The following is a 20,679-nucleotide window of genomic DNA, read 5'->3' as shown; positions in this document are numbered from 1 at the left end:
GTGGCCCCCTGTCCACAGCACCCACAGCGATGCAGCCACAGGAGCAGAGCAGGATTTTAGCTCCTTGAGGCAATGTCTGCTCCAAATGCAAACAGAAAGGGAATCTCTAAAGCAGAGAGACAAACCCTCCATTCTCCCAGCCCCTCCAGCTCCCAGCAGCAGCAATACTCCCTGGAAGGAAATTCAGGATGGCTGTTCAACATTTACCCAGAAAACCCCACAATAACTCCTGTTATCCCTCCCCTGCACTCACTCACTCGTACAGAGAAGACAATAAACAAAGCAGGGAAGTCTCCTAATATTTTTATTGTTCCTTAGATAACTGTGGATAGTACAAAGTTTTCCTCTTAAAAAAAATTAATTACCTTCACACTTCCATAAACAAAGCTTCCCATGGGAATCTGCTGCCACAGAATTTCCACAGAAGCAATTTCCAACCACCATAATGCTATGTAGATAGTATAACAGTAAGAGAATATTCTCGTAATTATCAACATGAAATTGGTTATCTGTGTATAAGGGTGAACACTGATCTTTTTTTTTTTTCTTTTTAGAAACAAAAACCATCATTTATTAATCCAAACTACATCATTGCATTTACAACATTCATTGCATAAACTGGACATACAAAGTTTTGCCACCTCTGGTAAATAACAGACATACATTATACAATATATTTGCTGAATACATAAGTTCAAACAATATGGGTACAACAACTTGTTCATAATACATACTTAAACCATCGTGTTTAATAGTTACTAAGACACAGATCCATGAGCTACTTCGGGTCTCAGCACAGTTAATCTAAGTGACAAGAACACAGTTGAGAGAGACAGTAGCTGCAATGGAAGGCGAAGAAAACTAACCTGTGATAGGTCTTGTTCAGACAGCGAGAGCTCCTCACGGGTCAGCTTTTTCTGCTTAAAAATACAAATCACACATCCATCACAGCTGACCGTGACGCCGGGGGAATGTCCATGCAACCCACACACAGAAGAGAGCGAGTCTCCCAAGGATAAACTTCCAACAGTCATTGCCTTACTGCTTTAGTATGTACTATAGGTTTGCTATCAGAACAGAAACAAAACAAAACCCCAAACTTAAGTGGTTCTTTGAGTGCAGTTCCAGCTGCAAGTACATGGTGACTCGTTAGTCTATAACACAGAGCCAGACTTCTAGAAATGTAGAGGTAATGCTGATCTGTCAGGTTTATGCTGAATTATCCTCCATGACGTTGGTCTTAATTTTGGCAGCTGTTTATATATTTACTTATTTAAAGTGTGTTTCCTTATTAGCTTTTTTTTTTTTAAATTAAGTTTCTCCCCCCCTTTTTTTTTTTCTTTTTTAATCCTTTTCACGTTTATTTCATTTATTTAATTTTTTTTTTTTTTTTTTTCCTAAACCGGTCTCTAAACAAGGGGCGGGACTACAACTCGTCGGAGCGGATGACGTGGAAGAGGGTGACGTTGTAAAGTATCTGGTGCCCGTTGTTCCAGGCATAGAGAGCCCGATCCTTGGGGTTGTAGTCCAACATGGAAATGTGGGAGTACTTGTTCTGGAAGGGGATGTCGATGTACTCGTAGGTGGAGGCGTTGGTCTGGTAGGCGTAGTGCACCTTGGTGCCCCCCGAGTAGCCGTTGGTGACGTAGAGGGTGCCGCAGATGATGAAGGCCTCCCCGGCGCTGCGTTTCGGGTAGCTGGTGTTCCAGGTCTGCAGGCTCTGCAGGGTGTTGGGGTCCAGCTTGCTGATGACGATGTTCCCCGCGTTCTGGTTGGTGGCGTAGACGGCCCACAGCCCGTTCTCGTCCACCATGAGGTCAATGTCTGAGTGGCCGCCCCAGGCGTAGTGGTACATGTTGTTGTAGCCGGCATAATCCAGGCTGCGGGTCTTGAGAATGGTCTCTGTTTTCAAGTCAAACCTGATAATTATGTGGCTTTGGTATTTGTTGAAGTAAATAGAGCCGTTGTAGACCACTTGACCGGTGCCCGACCAGGGGTGAGGGAGGCGGTGGGAGGTAAAGTTGTCAGTGTTCATGAAATCTGCCATGGATTTGTACTCGCGCACGAAGCGGTTGTTGTGGTAGCTGTCCATGTACCAGACCTGGGCGAGCAACAGGAACACAGGGGGGTTAGAAAACAGCAGAGACCGGCTGAGACCTTTGCACATCACCCTAAAAACTGGGCTGTGGGAGAAACCCAGAGCGAGAAATCACGGAATCATCACAGAATGGTTTGGGTTGGAAGGGACCTTAAAACTCATCCCCTGTGACACCTTCCACTGGACCAGGTTGCTCCAAACCCTGTCCAACCTGGCCTTGAATCCAATGATGCCTCCAACACCTGCCCAGAAATAACCCCAATTTCTGAAACTCCAAATCAGCCAAGAAATCAGCCGAATAGCAAAGCTTTCCCAGGGGGTAACCTGGTATCTCCCCAGGAGCACGAGAGCTTAAGTGCTCCCCTGGGAAAGCTGCATGATTGGCACCATCCTTCCAGAGGGCAATTAACATCTTTTCCCTGGCTAAACCCAGCATTTTACGTTGATGCTGCTTTTGCTTCCCGTAAGCCCCGTCGTGGTAGCACTCAGTAAATTATCCCAGCTGCTGTGCCTAACTCCATTAATTTGGCATGCAGGAGAGAGGGATGCAATCACTCATTGTCAAGGAAATTCAGGCAAAGTCCATATTGGCTTAAAAATCATACACTTCTGCATCAAAAGCTTAAACCAAGGCTGCTAAAATATAAGAGAGAGAGAGAGAGAGATCTAAATCTTGCTATTGGTAGATTGGGGCGAGATTTTAGATCATCATTTAAGTGCCAGTTCACTGGGGACACTGTCTAGACTCCTAAAAAAAAAAAAAGCTTTTGTTTTATGAAACCAATTCCGAGGCAAATGACCAAGCTGTGCAGTTAATATCCAGAAGAAATATCCAGCCAGTGATGACATTATGGATGCAGTTACTGCCTAAAAATAAGAGAGCTGCTTTCGGTAAAAACTGTCTAGGAAGGAGAAAAGGTAAATTTAGGAAGGAGAAAAGGTAAATTTAGCAAGAGGGAAGCCTTTAAGGCTGCAGATTTGGGTGATGTAGTGCAAATTTCTTTTGCAGAATCTGACAGTGTTATCTCTGCAGTGTGACTGTCTCCAGGGTCCCTGAGAAGAACAAACCAACATTTGGCTGCTGCCTTTGAAAGGCCAAGTGGGGTCTCCAAAAACTTTGTAGGGAACTTCAGCCCTCCAGCGTTACCTCCCCGGAAACACTGCAGAGGTGGGGAATGAACATGTGGCAAATGGCTCTGATTCTCACACCTTGGTGGGCTTGAGGGGTGTCTGCAAAAGCACCAGAGAACACCCACACACACCCCTGAGCCCACGGCACAGAAGTGTCTGCAGCCTGGGAAAGCTGGCAGTGAAATGCCTTCAACTGAACCAGCTTGGGAAATTATAGGGGAAAAAAAAAACCAAACCCAAGACCAAATTGTCTCTCTGCTGCTCCCGTTTCATTATCTGTTATTAAAACTTCAATACACCAGCGTGTTGTGCTCAGCTTCTAGACAGAAGCCCAGCGGAACCCCACGTCACCACGCTGGGGCTGCAAGGTGGCAGAACCCCAGAGCATTCCATGCTTTGGAGAGGTGGAGGTGGACGGATGAACAACGTCTCATCACACCAGCTGGCTTTGAGCAACCTCCTGCTGCCAATGCACATCAACCCCAGCACTCAGCATCCACCTGCTGCCTCGTGCCAGGCTGCTCCTGTGGGACTCACAGTTTGCCCCAGTTGTGTTCCGTGGTTTTGAGACTCGAACAAACAGCCAGGTGAGCCACCAAACATCTCCTGGGGCTTGGGGACAGAGGATGGGGATGATAAACTGCCCATCTTTCCCCATCTCCACTTTCCCACTCTGCTGAGCAGCCAATAAAATTCACTTAATGGTGTGTTCCTAATAAAATTCCCAGTAGGTTTATGTATTAGACACACAGAGACGCTGGTGAAGCTTCAGCTACAGTTTACAGTCTATTTGCATGACAAAAATACACTGCAGAAAAAGGCATGGGTGAAAAAATATTAAAAAGAGGGGTTTGAGACAAAACTCTCTGAGGACATGGAGGATCTTTAGCATCTGAACAACCAGCTTCAGCTGTAAATGATGTCAGTGCCAGGGGACACAGCAAACACAGCCCAAAGGGGACAATTCTGTCCCCTCTCTCGAGCAAAACAACATGGATGTGGTAAAGCCTTCCCATCTCACCTCCAATCAGGGTTTTACTGGGGATATAGGGGAAGTTTTGCTTAATAACTGTAAAATATGGAGGTGTTGAACTGGGGAACCAGTGCCAACCAGTTGGCTGCTGGAGGAAAAGAGCCCAACAAATCAAGTCACCTTCAAAGAAGCCACCCAGGGGTGGCTTCTCCAGAGCATCCCTTGTCCTCTCTTAGCTACAGAGCTCCCAAAATAGCTGCCCCAATACAGCCCTTGCTGGAGCCTTTATCCTTTGATGAAGGATGCTGCATGCAGGAGGGAATTACATGCAGCCAAGCTCTGTGCCTTTTGTTTTGTTTTGCTGCCTGCAAATCCTCAGCAAACACTCGAGATATTTTCCATTCCATCAGTCATGGGAAGCCTGGATTGATTTTCAGCCAGTTATTGGCCTCCTACCTCCTTGGGATCAAAATTGAATGGTCTGAATGGAAAAAAAAAAAGACCAAAACAAAGCAAAACAAATCTCTCTCTCTGGCTGCAGTCGGTTAATTCCTCACAACAATGAAAGTGGAGGATGGAGGACAAATGCAGTCAGATGACATTATCAGAGGCTCTGGCAGGAGAAGAGCAGCAGGGACCAGGACCACGGGTCCCTGTGCTCAGCCTCAGCCCCCTCCTGGCTGCCAAACACAGAGGAGAAACCCAATACTTGATTATTTCCCCCCTGTTGTGGGGGGGCACAACCCTCATGGTGACACTTTTAAGACCATGACTGCTCACACTGCAAGGAGTTGCACCTGCCCAGGGGAGGGACCACTGCGTGGGGCTGCTCACCCCCTCCTCATCCTCCCTCCCTGTGGGATGCTCAGCCCCTCCCGCTGCAGAGGAGGCCAGGGGAGCCCTGTGAAATGAATTAGGACCTTCCCCAGGTTTCACAGGGCACTCTGGGTGTCTGTCTGACGAGTTTTCAGTGCCCTCAGTTGTGTCGGTGGGAACAGAGGCGAAGCTGTCGCGGCCTTACCTTGTTCTCTCCCTCGGGAGCGAGAGGATCCGTCATCCACGATCCGAACCGGGACCCCGAGGTTTTAATTGTGATCGGGTCACTTATTCCTGTCAGCTTCCCACAAGCTGGAAAAGAGTGGAAGGAGGCTGGTGAGCACCACATCAGCCCCGAGGCCCCGGCGAGGGGCACCTGAGCCGGCCACCACCCACAGCTCTGCCCACTGCTCTGCCCCGCTGATGGCAGCTCTGGGGTTATTTAATTAGAGGGAATTAAGTCAAGAACAAGTGTTGAATGCTTTTGGTTGTTTCATGCCTCTTAATAACGTTTGTCCTTATCACACTGTCCCCAGGAAAACAAGCTTTGCTGAACCAGCCCGGCTGCGAATGTCACGGAATAGGGAATGAGGGGAGTGAGCCAGGATCCAGCAGCCAGGTGGAGGAATTAGCTGAATAGCTGCTCATTTCTGCTCTAATACAGTGGGTGCAGCCAAGATAAAAAGACAGACGTGTCTATTCCAGCCCTGATGGAAACATGCATTTGTTACAGGTTATGTAGAGGAGGAAAAAAAGAAGTTGGGAAATGATACACAATATAAATCTTGTCCCTGCAAAGACCATTTACCAGCGTCTACCAGCCACCTTCTCTGATCCCTGTCGTGTCGGCACACTTAGGAGACACTAATGAATTCACCAGCCTCCTCCCAGCCAGCTCCAGGAGAGGAACCAAAGGCAGCAGGATGAAGGCAGGAGGTGGGGTGTCCCAGGGATCCCTCAGGAGCTGCCCCGGGAATTCTGCCCAGACTCAGCATCACCACAACAGGGATGAGCACCCGCTCAGTGCTGTGAGCCAGGTTTGGAGCACACTCAGGTCCCCCACACCTATCAAATTCAGTGCATCTTCGAGCCCAGCGCAGTGCCTTGCTGGGTTTTCAAGCCTTAACTATGAGGGGAAGCAGCAGCACCTCTCCTCCTGCTTGCCATGCCAGCTGCCCACGGCAGCTCTTTTCCCACCCATGGTTCTGTCCCCAGCACTGAACCCAGGAGCCCTCCAGGGATGCCCATGGATAGATGCCTCCTACAGAACGCTGCAGGCTTAGCACAGCAGGTGCAGCCACACTGAGTTCCTTTCTCCAACAATATCCCCAAGTTTCAGCAGAGCTGCCACACTAGTCTGCTGCATCACCAACATTTTAACATGTGTGCAGTGAGGAATGACAGGTGAAGAGACAGAGACGCCTCGGGAGGGGCTGGTGTTGGACGCTCTGTTGCTACGGGAGCGCTCGTTTAAAACCTGGCCACATTCAGTGCAGAGCTGGTCCTGCAGCAGCATCCCCTGGGCAAGCCAAGCTCAGGCCAGTGGCACCAGGGGGACAGGCACCCCCTGAAGTTCAGAAAGCATTTCCTGACTTCTCCTTTTTGACGTGGAAGCCTCTGTCAGGTTGGGAAGGGGAAGGTGGCGGTGCTGGGGTGGAGCAGCTGCTCTGGGTGCTGGGTTTGAGGACCCAGCAGAGCTGCAGCTGCACTGCAGTACCTGCTCAGCAGGGCACCCAGGGCTGGGGCTGCAGGTGGGAGCCCCTGCAGGTGCTGCTGAAACACAGGCAGAGCTCTGCCAGCTCAGGACAAGGTCATTCTGCTCAAAATTACCAAGTAAAATCATAGAATAGTTTGTTGTAAGGGAATATTAAAGGTTATTTAGACCAACCCCCTGCAATAAGCTGGGACATCTTCAACTAGATCAGGTTGCTCAGAGCCCTGTCCAACCTGACCTTCATAGAATCATAGATTCCAGACCTTGAATGTTTCCAGAACACACACACACTGCAATCTCTTAAGCTGCCTCCCTCCTTAGCCTGTTCTCATCAGCACCTTTCTATCCTGATCATGGGACACATCCTCCTCCCTCAGCTCTGAGCTGTGCCCAAAGGGGTCACCTTATCCTGGGGCACCAAATAGATGAAGATATTCTTGATATGCACCAGCATGACATGACCAAGGGGACTATCAATCTTCCCACAGCCTTCAGACCCCAGCAGATAGAGAGATATCCCACCAAAAAGCAGAGAGTTTTCCTGAATTCCCTGAGACATGACGGACAGGAATTTGCCCTCCTGCCTACCTGATGCACTCAAAACCTCTCAGCTCAGGCGGAGAGCAAAGTGTTGGCAAAGGGATGCAATGGGTTAAAATAAGACATTTTAATGTCTTGCAAATTCCCCTTGCAGAGGTCCAGCCTTCCTCTAATCACAGATCTACCTCAGCGCTGCCTGCCATTATCACAACCCTACACTGCTGTCACTTTATCTCTTCCTTCCATTTCCCTGGAGAGAAGTGTTGTATAAAAGCTCATTGATTAAAAAAAAATAGTTAAAAAAATAAAGCAGCAGCAGCTGATAAGGGTAAACTAGTGTTGTTTGCAACATCTCCTACACGTATAGCTGGAGGCACATTCTCAACAGCTCTTCTGCAATGCAAGAGGGTTGTTCTTACACAGGACAAGGTGTTCTCTCTCCTGGTGTAAATCTATCCCAGGCACTCAGATGTTGGGGGGAAGTTTCTTTAGGGTCCCTACTTAGCCATGTCCCTGCAGCTTTCCTGGGCTTACCACCCAGGGATGGACAACTACAGCCTTTGATCCTCACCCACCCATCCATCCATCCCTGCTGAGATCCACACTACACTCTGAATATCATCAGTAATTTTCCCCCCATGGGTGCTGAGCCTTTAGCAGCAAAGCCACCCTCCTGTTGGGATGGCAGGATCATGGGATGCTGGGCACGTTTCAGGTCACTCAGGGACAAATGTGCAACAGAAAAGCATGTCCTGGTGCTCGTCCAGGAGTCCAGGACACAGGGGAGGCCTGTGAGCAGCAGCTTTTGGGGCATCACAGAGGAGTTTTCACTCCTCTTTCCCCAGTGCTATTCAGGTCCCTCTTCCTGGAAAACAGCACAAATGAGCCTCTCCCCAAGTGTCCCTCCAGGCTGACCAGCCTCTGTCCTGCCCTCCTGCAGCCCCTCAGAGCAGCCATGGAACACAACCCCCCCCCCGCCCCTTCCTCGAACTGCATGAGGAATTTTCCAGCAGGAGAAGACACGCTTTCCTCCTGCCAGCTAAAACAAGCTCTACCATCCTCCCAGGATGCCAACACCTCCGCTCCATATTTCTCCTCAGATCCAGCCCACAAGTGATGTTTAGCAGCTCAGGAGCAATTTATCCACCAACGCAGCCACCGGCTCCTTCTGGACTCCACGGTTCTGCTTGGACTGCTGCTGCCACAGTCAGGATCCTTCCCTGCTGGGGCTTCCCAGGAAGCCAAGGTCTCATCCCCCCATCCCAGTCCCAGCCCTCCACAGCAGGGATGGGGTCGTGGCAGCTGGGGGATGCCCTGTCTTCACCTCTGTTGCCTGGCTGGGAGCACCCCATCCCAAAATCATCAGGGACAGGTTGGCAGGGCTCTATCCCCATCCCTGCACCAGGATTTTTTTCCAAGCTTAGGCTGGCAGGCAAACATGAGCCTGAGTTCAATTCCCCCTTGAGCCAAGGAGTGACAACCTCTCCACTCCTCCAAGGCTCCTCTTAGAACATTAATGGAAACGTTAAAATCCCTGTATAAATAGTGATCTTTGACAGTGTAAACAGAAACACAGATTGAACCTGCCATTATTGATTTTTTTTTTTCCCTTCACACACATGCCAGGGACAGGAAGTGTTTTCACTATTGATCCATCAATAATGCTTAGGAAGCCCAAAATGCAAAACAGGACCTTGTCTAAGGAAAATGCTGCTGCACTGTGGAGCATCAGTGCTTCCTGGGAGAGGTGAACTGGGAATATGGCACATCCTTCCCCTTCCCTTGCCCTGTGCTTATTGCAGCAGCTCCCTGACCCTGTTTGGGGCACCCTGAGCTGCAGGAGGTGAACATGCTCCAGGTGAGCAGCATTTCTGGCCCATGCAGGAGCAACTCTAAGCTCAAACGTGCTCCTTGAAACATCAGTGAACCCCTCAGAGCAGACAACCTGCTGTAAACCTGCAGAAATCCTCAGCAATCAGGGCCTCATTGTGTGGCAGCAAAATGTAAGATTGTTATTTGAATTTAACTCAATTAACTACCATTTTCGCTGGTTTACACGCCGAAGCCATAAACAACATTGGAAATTCAACCCGTGCTGTTTGCTGTTAAGTGACCAAATAAATCACCCTCCTGGGTGAGCAGCAAATCGTCCTGGATTTGTCTCACCTTTGTGAGACACAGCATCCATCTCTGCAAGCACCCGGGAGTGCTGCAACATCCCAGGGCAGAGGAGTTGCCCTGACCCCACAGTCACAGAGAGAGCAAGAGGAGGGAGAAGGGACACAGCAAAAAAGCCCAAATAAAGACTCAAAAAGATTTTAAAAAAACCAAACCAAACCAAAAGTTTCTGGACAAAGTTGCCTGCTAAGGTGTGACTTTCCCCCACTCCCAAACCAAACCTGGGTGCACCAGCGCTCATTAATAAATGAGAAATCAGGCTCTGCCCTCTCACTTGGCCAGGGGGGTTGTACCTGCCCCAGGGGTACCTCAGTGCCTTACTCTCTGCACACTCATAGTTCAAATACTCTGAGCATCCAGGCTTAGGTGGGAATTCACTTTCCTCTCTGAGATTTCAAGTCAGGTGGAGCCTGTAAGGGATCAACATGATATCAGAGGGCAGGATGGAAATGCAGAGGGAAGCAGAGGGTCAGCGGCTGCTTACAGACCTGTGGAGGCATCTAGAAACAAGCAAAAGCAATCCCACCACCAGAGCCAAGAGAGAAACAAAGCATTACCTTGCCAAGGATATAAAGTGCTCAGAAGAGATCTGATCTTCCATGAAGTTACCTGAGAGTGTAATTTCGTATGTGCTACCAAAATAGACTGCAGAGCAGTTAATGCGTTTAGATTATCTAAACTGCGTAACAAGAAAGTCAATAATGTAAGGAGAAATTAAATCAAGTCAGAGCTGGCCCAACAAATGGCGGGGAGAGTTCTTGCAGCTGCAGAAGGCAGCTCCCTCCTTCCCCCTCTGTTTGGGGTCAGACGCTGGGTTTGGCGACAGCTGAGCCTCCCCACGACAGACCCACGGGCCTCAGTCAATTAATACTCTCTGAATGAGATTAGAGATGAATCTCTGGTGGTTTAGCACCAGCCTGATGGAAAGGGATCCCTGCTCCCTCGGGGAACAGGAGAGAGACAGGGAGATTTACATCCTGCCCAGCTGCACAGTCCGGACCACACCACGACCCCGCCCCAGCTCCACCATGCTCTTCTCCGGGGGATGGGGGGGTTTGCAAGATGCAAAAGGGAAAAGGGCAACCAGGGAGACCGAGTCACGGAGCCCCCACGCCCCCCCCTCCACGCACACAGACCTTTGCTGGGGGCCAGCTGCAGTTAGCAAAAAGGTCGGACGGGGATGCACGAGCAAAACACGGGTGCATGTGTTTGCTTTGCATAAGCCGGATCCGCCCCGGCCGCTTATGCAAACGCCGCCCCCGGCGCCACATGCCCACTCACGGGCCCGATCCTGAAGCACTTACACCACGAGCAACATTGCTCATGCGAGTAATCCTCGGCAGGACTACTCCCAAGACGAATGTTACTGATAGCATAGCTCTTTACAGGATCCAACCTGGCTGTGCCAGCTCATCCCTTCCGGCCGGGCACGGCACAAGATGGCCAGAGTGGCATCTCTGCCTCCGGACGGGATGAGAGGTTTTTAACATCGATGGTGTTTAGCCAGTGCCACCATGTCGTTCTGAGCCTACCTAATTTTTGCATGCATGCACGAAGCCTTTCTTCAAGATTTGACACTCTGTTCTGAAGCTCTTCGTAGTCATAGGCGCCAATCTCCTCCTGGAGTTCGTTTAGAACTGACGTCAGATTCTGGACCTCCTCTTTAAACTGCAATACCAATTTGGCATCGGCTTTGTACTCTTCCAACACTGGTATCAAAGGCCTAAGTTCCTCCATTTTCGCTTTTATTGCCTGCAAGGTTAAAATAAGCTCGGTTCAGTGCTATGCGTGCAAAAATCTGCAACACTCTGCCTTGACCTGGTTGCTTCCTACGTGAGCGCAATGTTCATATCCCACAATTATTAGCATTAAAATTAGTTTAATTATTATTTTGGTCCAAATGATGTCTTGGAAAGAACATATTAAACAGGCTGCAGAACACCAAAATATTTGGGAAAGGCCTTTATTTGTCATTTTTAGAATGCAACATCTTAGGGTTACATGCTTCAGATCACATACACAAAGAGTTGGTTTTTTTTTTTTCTTTCCAAAAAATAAAAGAAAATAATATATATATATGCATTGACAAGGGTTTCAAACTATTCATGAAATGCATCTACAATTGCATGCAAAGGAAGATCTTGGTTGTGTGGTTCAAGGTTCCTTAGTGAGATATGGTGCTAATTTGGAAAATAATCAAAAAAATCAATGCATGGTGCAAAATGCTCTGTGGCCCTCTTTTCATGGTTACATGGGAGTGAACTGCTTCTTCAGTCACTGCAGCATTGAAAAAACTTGCTTTTAAGTTAGCCCTGTAAGCAAGAAAATGAAATACTGTTGAGGATCTAGCTCACTAACCTGCCTTATATAGATAGCCATTCATAGACAAATACTCTTACGGAACTAAAGAGAGAAAAAAAAAACAACACAAGAGCTCCAAACCACTCACATTTTAATGCTGGCATTAGCAGAAACAAAATGCTGTGGCTGTTCTTTAAAATGGTGCTTTGGCAGCAAATTAGACAAAAATTCCTTACTGTTTTTAGGCACAGACCATAAAAATCAAAGTCGTTATCAAATGTAATTCGCAGAAATGAATTTTTTTTCCTCTTTTTTTTTTTTTTTTTTTTTTAAATTAAATGAGGGCCTCGTTTAAAGGCTCAGTATGCAGCATTTTGTTGAAGATGCTTTGCTCCAGCAGCTAATGAGTAGACATAAATATGCATGCACCTATCTGTTAATGAAGCATGTTAGTACACACAGAATACCTGGTGCTGCTTAAACTACTGCACAGTGGCCAAGTTCACAGCGCCCAGGGCTGTGACATCTGCCTGTCTGCTGAAGCAGCTCAGGGCTGAACAGCATCAGAAATTGGTCCTCAGCCTCATTCCTTTCCTTCCCATCCATCCCCTCCTATTTAAGTCAGGAGGTTTTCCCTCCTGTGCTTTGTACATGGGGAATATATCGATTTTATTTACTTGCACTCCCCTGTGCAAGCTCCCTGGCAGACGATGGGGGGGATTAAACTCATCAGAATGGAGGGGAAAAATAATAATAATAAATTAAACAAATAAATAAAAAAGAAAGTCATGCTCAAGTCAGAAAGATGGTTCTTACATCCAGACTGCAGAGCTAAATTTAGGGCCCTGCAGTAACTGGAGATGGGGAGCGGAGGAGGTGGAGTTGGTGAAAAGTTTTAAGAACCTTCTTCCCAGCTTTTTATGATATAATCTTGGTATTTAAGTATTTAACATTAAAAATTCTGCTGTAAAATACCAGCCAGCTGGGCAGCTGCCTGAAAATGAGGGTGAGAATCAGCTGGGTGGCTGATCAGGAACATCCCCAAATTTCACTACAAATCTTCTCAACTTGTTTTTAAAGCTATTAACCCAAACCACAGACTCTTTTTGGCAATTCAATTTGTTCTCAACCGAGTTCTTGAGGGTTTGGCCACTGCTCTCAGTGCCAGCTGCATTCCAAAGGCTGGCAGCTTCACCCCTCGTTTGTGTGGCACCAGGACACAACACACAGAGTCCATCAGAAGGTGCTGGCTCTGCTGCCAACACCATTCCTTCAAAATTGGACAAGATCCTGGAGATGTGCAGCTCACCAGCCTGAGGAGAGCTGTAATAATTGTACTGTTGGGGTTTTTGGGGGGGAGGGAGGTGATGTTTGAGTGATTAATCCATTGCTACAGCCACCCCAAGGGGGGATGTGGTTCGGTGACAGCCCATTGCAGTTTGCCACGTGCTGCAGAAATGGAAATGGAGCCCCAGTTCCTGGTTTTTCCCAAGAAATGGGTCATGGGCGTGGCACAGGGAAAGGCTGCCTGGCCATGGAAGGGAACCCACCTCTCCCAGACATCAGCTGCCCCAGGGCCTCCCTGCAGACCCCCCTTATGGAGCCATCCTACGCTGCCCTACTGGGGCACCGAGGTGGTTTTTGGCTGTGGGAACATGGAGATTTACGCTTCTACCCTACAGAAAAATGTACTGAGGATGTGATGCCACAACCTGGAGCAGGCTTTGGAGAGGGGGGAGCCCACAGATGGTTCCCCTGATGGGAACCAGGGCCACAGTCCCATGCACACCCCGAGAATTCCCTGGCCACAGCTCCATTAGGAGTTTGGAAAGCAGACATACCTTAAACTGCCTTGCCAGGTGCTGCTTGTGGCTTTCTTCCACTTGCTTAAATTTTGTTTCCAGTCCCCTCATCTGGTTTTCCATCTTCTCCACGTACTGTAGGTCTCTCTGGGTCCGCCTGTCCAACACCTCTATCGACTGGGACATGTTTTGCACCTGCCAAACGAGAAGGGACTCATTAAGAAGGTACTTCCAGCACCAAGGCAGCCCCTCTTTTGCATCCCAACACTGACCTTTTCCACACAGTCAGCAGAGAAAAAGGGCAATCAGCCCATGCATTATTTACTAGTTAATCAACAGCATCTCACAGATTATGACCCCGTGCTCTAAACCAGAGTAAATGTGTTTCCTAAATGTTTTTCCTGCTGCACAGAATAATTTAACAATCTCACATGCAAAAAAGGGTTGTAGTCGAGGCTAAAACATGTCACTCGTGGCTGCCTCTTTGAGAAGCTGGAGTGGCACCTGCTGTTGCACAAGGAGAGCTCTTAGTTGAGCAGAGGCCCACCTGGGTACGAGAAAAGCCTCTGCTCAGGTGCACATTTCCATTTCCTCGCGCGCGTGAGCGACGCTGATTTGCCTAAATGCAAACTTTACTCCCAGCTCGTAAAACTTCATTATCCAAAACAGCCCAACTGTTTACACAGCATCTGCCACAACAAACCCAGCTGCGGGTGAGGGCACCCTGGAGCTGGGAAGTACGGTGGGAGCTCCCACTCCCCACCGGTTCCTGCCCGCTGGGGCGGTTGTGCCGCGCCGGCAGCTCCGGGAGCCGAGCGGTGCCGCAGCCCCGCAGCTCCCCATGCAGAGCCCATCTGGCCTCGCCCGAGCAATGAGGCAAGAAGGTTGGCTGGGCTCGTCGTGAGAAAAAGAGCTGAAGGTGTAAGGAGGGGAAGGAGACGCCAGCTAGGCTGACCTGATTTTGAAGGTTGGCTGCCATCTGATCTATTAAGATATTCCCTCCTCTCCTTTCTCAGGCTTGGGAGAGGGGGAACGAAGCTCTGACGTGGGCAGGCACCAAAACACCTATTCAGCATGAGGCAGTGGATGATATTTAAGGTCCTTGCATCGGGGACGGATGTGTTTGTACCCCGGCTGGTACGTTACGGGGCTCAGCCCACGGCCGGTGCTCCTGCCACCGCCACGTCACCCACAGCAGCGCCACCGTGGCACCGCGGGGATGACGTCCGGGGCTGAAATGAATCAGGCACCCGAGCGTGCTGCTGCGTCAGGGCCCTCCTGGCTCAAGTCTCCTCGGCTGTGGGCGTCTCAGCAGAACCCAAATGTGAGCCAGCGCCGTCGCCGCGGATCCGCTCCCAGACACTTCCACTGCCACATCCGCTCCCGTCGCCGTCCTCGCCAGAGCCGAGCGCGGACAGGGCCGGGATGGGGAAGGAATGGTGCAAGTGCAATATTTCCTCGGGCCAATCGCACTGGGCTGTTGGTGACTTACCTCAAGTGACAGGGCGAGGGCACGGCAGGACACCCGCGCGCAGCCAGGGCTGGGAGACTCCTCGCTGAAACCAGCCCGGGTCAAATGCCAACTGTGGTGTCTGCAGCTTGGGAGCCCATCAAAATGCCCATTGCTCATGCACGATGACAAGAAAACTATTACAGGGATCCATTAAAAATGTATGGGTGACCTGTATTTCAAAGGCCAGCAGCGAGGAAACATTCTGTACGACTCCTCCGGGGGTCTAATAGTCTTCCTCGGCAAAGGTGAAGCTATTTTCAGTCTCTGAGCCCCAGCACATCACCTGGAGATGAACCAGCACCCACCCTGACTACCCCCAAGGACCTGCTCAGAGAGGCCTGAGGAGCAGGGAAGAGCAGAACAAGACCCTCTTGGTTTGAAGAAGAAAAGAGCAAACCCGAGCTCAGCCCGAGACTGTTCAACTCCTGTTTAGCTGTGCCACCCCCAGGGAGCTTCCAGCAGTCACAGCTGGGTGCTAATTCACCTGGGCTGGATGTGGAGGAGTTTGAAGACCTCTCTCTACCCTGAGGCAGGAGAAGGGACAAGCGTGGCTGCTCTGCAGATATTTTTATTCTAGTAATCCAGTCTATTCTCCTTTGAGATGAGCTGTATCTGCCCAGCAGAATTGTTCCAAGGGGTTGGGATAGGAATGGCTTGTAGAGATCATGCAAAATTGATCTAATTGCACTAATGCCTAACCCCAACTAAAGGCCAAGCTGCAAGTAATCAGAAAAGAGCATTTCTGTAATGATAGACAAGTATCTGAGTTCACAGGAGCTGAGTAAGGCTACGGGGGGCTCCTTACGCTGCTTCTTGGTTGGTGGGGAGAGACAGACTCTGCTGTCAGAGCATCTCGCTGGGGCTGCTGCTCTGAAAACACCTCTGGAGTGTTTCTGCCTCTCCCTGACTGCAGAGGAAAATAACCTCCTCACATGTCTCTAAATGGAGATGCCTAAAATAGCTGCTGTGCTATTTTGGGGGTGGATTTTACAAGCCCAGGCTCGGTATTTGTTGCCTGTATTGTTTTCAACCAGGCAAGATTGTGGCCAGACTTGCAGCATCGCCCCTGGTCCCTGAGAGCAGCTTGTGCTCCAGCAGCTGAAGATCTGCTTGTTTTCCATCATTAGCATATCACGCCCTTGATCCAGCAAAGTACTCTGGCACATGATTAGGTTTCAATGAGACTGTTCATAGCTTAAACTTAAGCATGTACAGAAGTGCTCTAATGAACTCGGGCCCAAGGATCTTGTCTCTCAAATTCCCTCAGCTTCCTCCATTAACTGCTGTCCTCAATCATGGGCTACAATGCTTTTTGCCCCCACTCTCAACCTGAAACCTCATTTTCATCAAGCTAATGTGAGACAGGTACCTGTGATTGTCTTGGGGAAGGAATTATTTTTAGCATTTGAAATAGAAAATTAATACAAATGAAGCTTCCAGTGCTGTTCTTTTCATTTTGTTTGATGAGTTGTTTCAGAATTAAAGCAAAGTATCAAAGAGTCAATATTGGCCTGATGACCTCAGTGAGATCTATAAGGTCAAAGCCACGGTTTAAACCCTGCTCAAGCTTCCCTGTGGATCAGCCTTTCATACCAGCTCCAAAAGGCTTGTTCTAAGCCCATCTTTGGGGTTTGAATTGAGATGAATTTTTAGCCTCGGGCAGCTGGACAAACTGGTGGAACAACAGCATGAGGCATCTTGAGGGAGATTTTCATGGTCTATGGGAAAAATTAGCAGAGAAATGGATGCAGCTGATGGTTCAGAACATGAAAAGTTCATCCTATAAGGTCTGTAGGAGGCAAAGTGAAGGTTGAGAAGAGATGGCATTTTCCTTTGTAGATACACCTCAGAATGACTATCAAAGGAACAAAAAGACCTGTTTAATCTGGAAATCAGTGCTGGCAAGATGAAGAATTGGCAGGAAATCAAAAATGGTTTTGACCATCAGAGGAGGAAACCCTCCCAGAAAACAGGGCCAAAATAAATAAATAAAAATCCATTTGAAGATAAAAAACATAATCTGTTTATGAGCAGGATTGAGGTGATGTCTTGGTTTGGAGGCAGCCCAAGATCTGGACTCAGCACCTGACACATATCAGGCTGGAAGGACTCCGTGTACTCCAGCCAAGGATGAGCTCAGACACCTCAAGTGCCTAAACCTGGGCTGAACAGTTTGTGCGGTGGCAAGCAGCCCTGGCTCCCCTCACCTCCCTGAACGCTGCTCTTTAACCTGACTCGGTGCCCAGCACTCACTCCTGAGCCACAGGAACTGCACTTCCTACACAGATGCTCAGCCCCACGAGCTGAGTGTAGATGGATGCAGTCCTGGCAGCTTTAAACCTCAAAATTCAGCTGCTGAAGCCTCTGTGTGGAGATTTCCACTGCAGCTGTTGTAATTGCTTTGTGTACACACCCACCCACCCACAAACAAATGCAGCTTAATTCTGGCAGCGCCTCATCATCCCCATAGGTGACTTCCAGGTCTGCTCCTTTGAAAATCCAAACACAGTTACCTCTTTGACACATTATGCTGCTTCATCTGCTGGCAGAGAGAAGTCAGGAGCTGAGAGTTTTCCCATCACAAAGCTAGAGTTAAAACACCAGCTGATGAGGGAAGGAGTTTTCAGGTTCGAAATCCTTCCTGGGAAGCTGGGAGCTCTTCTCTGCAGTTTGGTTTCTCCTACAGGGATTGTCATTTCAGGCTCCCTCAAGATCAGATGTCTGGCACTAAGAGCCTATTCTTTATTTTGGGGTTTTTCATTTAGGTTAGCGTGGGAGTGAGATGCAGACAGATTATCAGGCAGGTAACATCCCCAGAACACATGCCTGGAAATACAGCTCCTCCCTCACTCTATCCATTGGCAGCCAGAGAGCTGCATAAAAAAAAAATCACCACGCACTTACTTACACCCTCCTGATGTTATCCCAGGTCTCCTACGCCCAACTCCTGTCCATTAGCAGAGGGCATTGGGTCAAATCCTGCTCATTTAATGCCTCTGAGCAGTTCTGGGAACACGGAGGCTCTCGGACACCCATGGCAGCTGCTCATAAATATAACGCCTGCTGCCTCTCAGGCAAATGGACCCATTGCGTTATTGCTCAGAGAAATAAAAGCTTGAGTAGGATTATTTTTAGAAGCCTCTGACATACCAAAGAATTGTTTTAGGGCTAAATGTTTCCTGGCTCGCTTTATTGTCCTTATCACATGGGAACATCAGTTAAGTGTAGGTTTAATGTTGTTACAGGGAATTAATACAGTGGCTTCCCCAAAGCAGCAGGACAAAAATTCTTTTGTCATGCACAACACATACCAATATAGCATTGGGGCATGGGGTTTAATTATATATCCAGCACAGGAGTCAGCTTATATTTTAAAGGGAAGAGCACCATTTCACATGGAACAGCATTTCTTCGGTGAAATCTATTATCTGGAAAATTTCTGTTTATTGGGAATGTTTCCCTAATGAGATTCTTTGATCTTTTCGGACAGCAGACTATTAAAAACTAATCAAGTGGATGTCAACATTAGAAAGAAAACCACTAGCTGTCATCTCTGTGCTACTTGATGTTGACAGCTTGTACAGTTTTACTCGACCTCTTTAATATCAGCTTGGCTAGGAATGCATGGGCTTTGGGGTTTTAACTCTATCTCCTCTCATCTTGTTGAGGCTCATCCTTTGAAACTGCTTGTGTCAACATAATGAAAAAAAGGGTCAATTTTTTTTTTTTTTTAGCAATATGGTTCAATATTGGCTGCTTTGATCTCAGCAGTTTTACCCTGACCTGAGCCCAGGGTTTCCTCTGTGCCTCAGGAACACGTAGAGATTTCTCCTCCTGACTGCAGTTCATTATTCCCCACCACACACACGGGAACAACTCTGGCACGGGAGATCTGGGCCAAGGGGTCCATCTTCCCTGGAAACCAAGGCTCAGTCCACCCTCCTCAGGTTTTTACCCCCAGTGTCACACCAAACCAAACCACTTTTCCCAGAAGGACTCAGCCATTACCTTTTCTAATAGTTGTCTCAGCTGCTTTGTCCTGGCATCACGCGAGCACATCGTCTGTTGAGGTGCCACCACTGTGCATATACAACGTCCCTCGCTATCCTGGGCAGAGCTGTAGACCTGCCAGCTTTCCTCTGGGTTGGTAGGCAACACCTAATTAACACAGGGAAAGATGGGTTAATTAAATGGGGGGAGGCCTGGCAGGGGTGTGGGAGGTGAAGGGGAATGAGTGGAGGAAGCAGGATGGATGTGGCAGAGAGTGGAGCTGTGCTGGAAGTGGAGGGAGGCTCCTCCGAGGGCCCAGCTGGCAAAATTCACTTGTAATGCAAAAATATGGATTGGGGACAAATAAAACAAGGGTCTGAAAAGGAGAGCAAGAGCTCAAAGAGGAAGGCAATGCATGTGGGAAGGCATGGACACAAGGAAAGCCAGGCAGCAGCGAGGTGGGGACCCGCTGCCCCGCTGTCGTGACAGAGCACTTGGCTTCTCCTTGACACCCTGAGAAGGATGAGCCTGAGCCACCAGTGAGGGCACAGTGTCCTGCTGAGGGTTGAGCAGTGAGCTGCCTCTGCAGAGCTCTCCCGGATCTGTCAGCTGGAAAATCAGCTCTCCTGAGTAAACGGACACCGGGAGTTACGTTTCTCCCTCCTCTGCCAGACTCCCCGGGGGATGGGGAGCTTCACCAGACAACCATTTCCCTCCAGTGTTCACCGGGTTCCAGGCAGGGAAAGCCCGGAGCAGTGCCCTGTGAGGAGTGCCAGCAGGGATGGGATGCAGTCTGGAGGGTACCAGCAGGGTCTGAGCTTCCAGGACACACCACGGAAAGGGAGCCCAGCCCCAAACACAGCACATTCCTCAGCCCCCTCGAGCCCTCTGCGCTCTCCAAACCTCTCTGATCTTAATTTTCCTTTGTTCTCACAGCACTTTGCAAAATACATTATTTAATCACGACCCAGCCTCCGATCACTTGGAAGGTGTCATCATGTTCCCAACCAGAGGGGAAATGTTCTTTCTACTGTTTCACTGTAGAAAATAACCTTGCAAATGCCCACGTTGACAGACATGACCTAAGACAGACACTCAGGCAGACACACAATTTGATTCTCTTGCTAAAGCAACCGGGGAAAATATAAGAGTAAACAGATTTCATAAACCCTGATAACACGGAAAAAAAATTCCCAGCTTCATTCACCAGCAGCAGAACCACTACATGAAATACTCTTGGAACAGCAGAGCTGTAATACTGGAGCTCTCTCACAAGGCACAAGCATGCAGCCTGGAGGCGAAAGATGCCCAATTTTCCCTGCTCACGGAAGACAGAGAGACAGACAGGATTGTTTTCCAGCCATTCCCAAAGCGGGAAGCTCAGGCACAGCACCAGCCCTCCAGCAGAGCAGAGACAGGGGACGTACGGCACCACCGCGACACACGGCAACTTCTCCACCGCATCTCCATCCCACTGAGGACTGATCGGGAAAGGAGGGAAGCGCAGGAGCCTTCCGGGACTCGCACCCGTTGTCCCGCTGCTTTTGCAGCAGCAGCGAGGGAAACTTTGCATCCCTTTGGCTGCAGGGACGGGCGGGCACTTGGATCGACCACAGCCCGGAA

General features: G+C 49.0%; 1 protein-coding gene across 2 annotated transcripts in view; it reads right to left on the bottom strand.

Moving 5' to 3' along the window:
• Window positions 1-287: 287 nt before the first annotated feature.
• The window catches only part of OLFM1 (olfactomedin 1), a 32,000-nt gene continuing 11,608 nt past the window's right edge, over window positions 288-20,679 (bottom strand). For both annotated transcript variants that reach the window (XM_027731666.2, XM_027731665.2), the window contains exons 2-6: window positions 19,075-19,224; window positions 13,593-13,748; window positions 10,983-11,202; window positions 5,224-5,330; window positions 288-2,101 (exon numbers count right to left, since the gene is read on the bottom strand). In XM_027731666.2, coding sequence (XP_027587467.1) covers window positions 1,427-2,101; window positions 5,224-5,330; window positions 10,983-11,202; window positions 13,593-13,748; window positions 19,075-19,224 — 1,308 coding nt within the window. In that variant the 3' untranslated portion in view covers window positions 288-1,426. The remainder of the gene's footprint in view (window positions 2,102-5,223; window positions 5,331-10,982; window positions 11,203-13,592; window positions 13,749-19,074; window positions 19,225-20,679) is intronic.

Source organism: Pipra filicauda, unplaced genomic scaffold, assembly GCF_003945595.2.
Source record: "Pipra filicauda isolate LSUMZ 115617 unplaced genomic scaffold, ASM394559v2 scaffold170_size1570365_pilon, whole genome shotgun sequence".
Classification (NCBI taxonomy): domain Eukaryota; kingdom Metazoa; phylum Chordata; class Aves; order Passeriformes; family Pipridae; genus Pipra; species Pipra filicauda.
The sequence above is the reverse complement of the archived record's forward strand: the minus strand, read 5'-3'. Positions and strand labels throughout refer to the sequence as shown.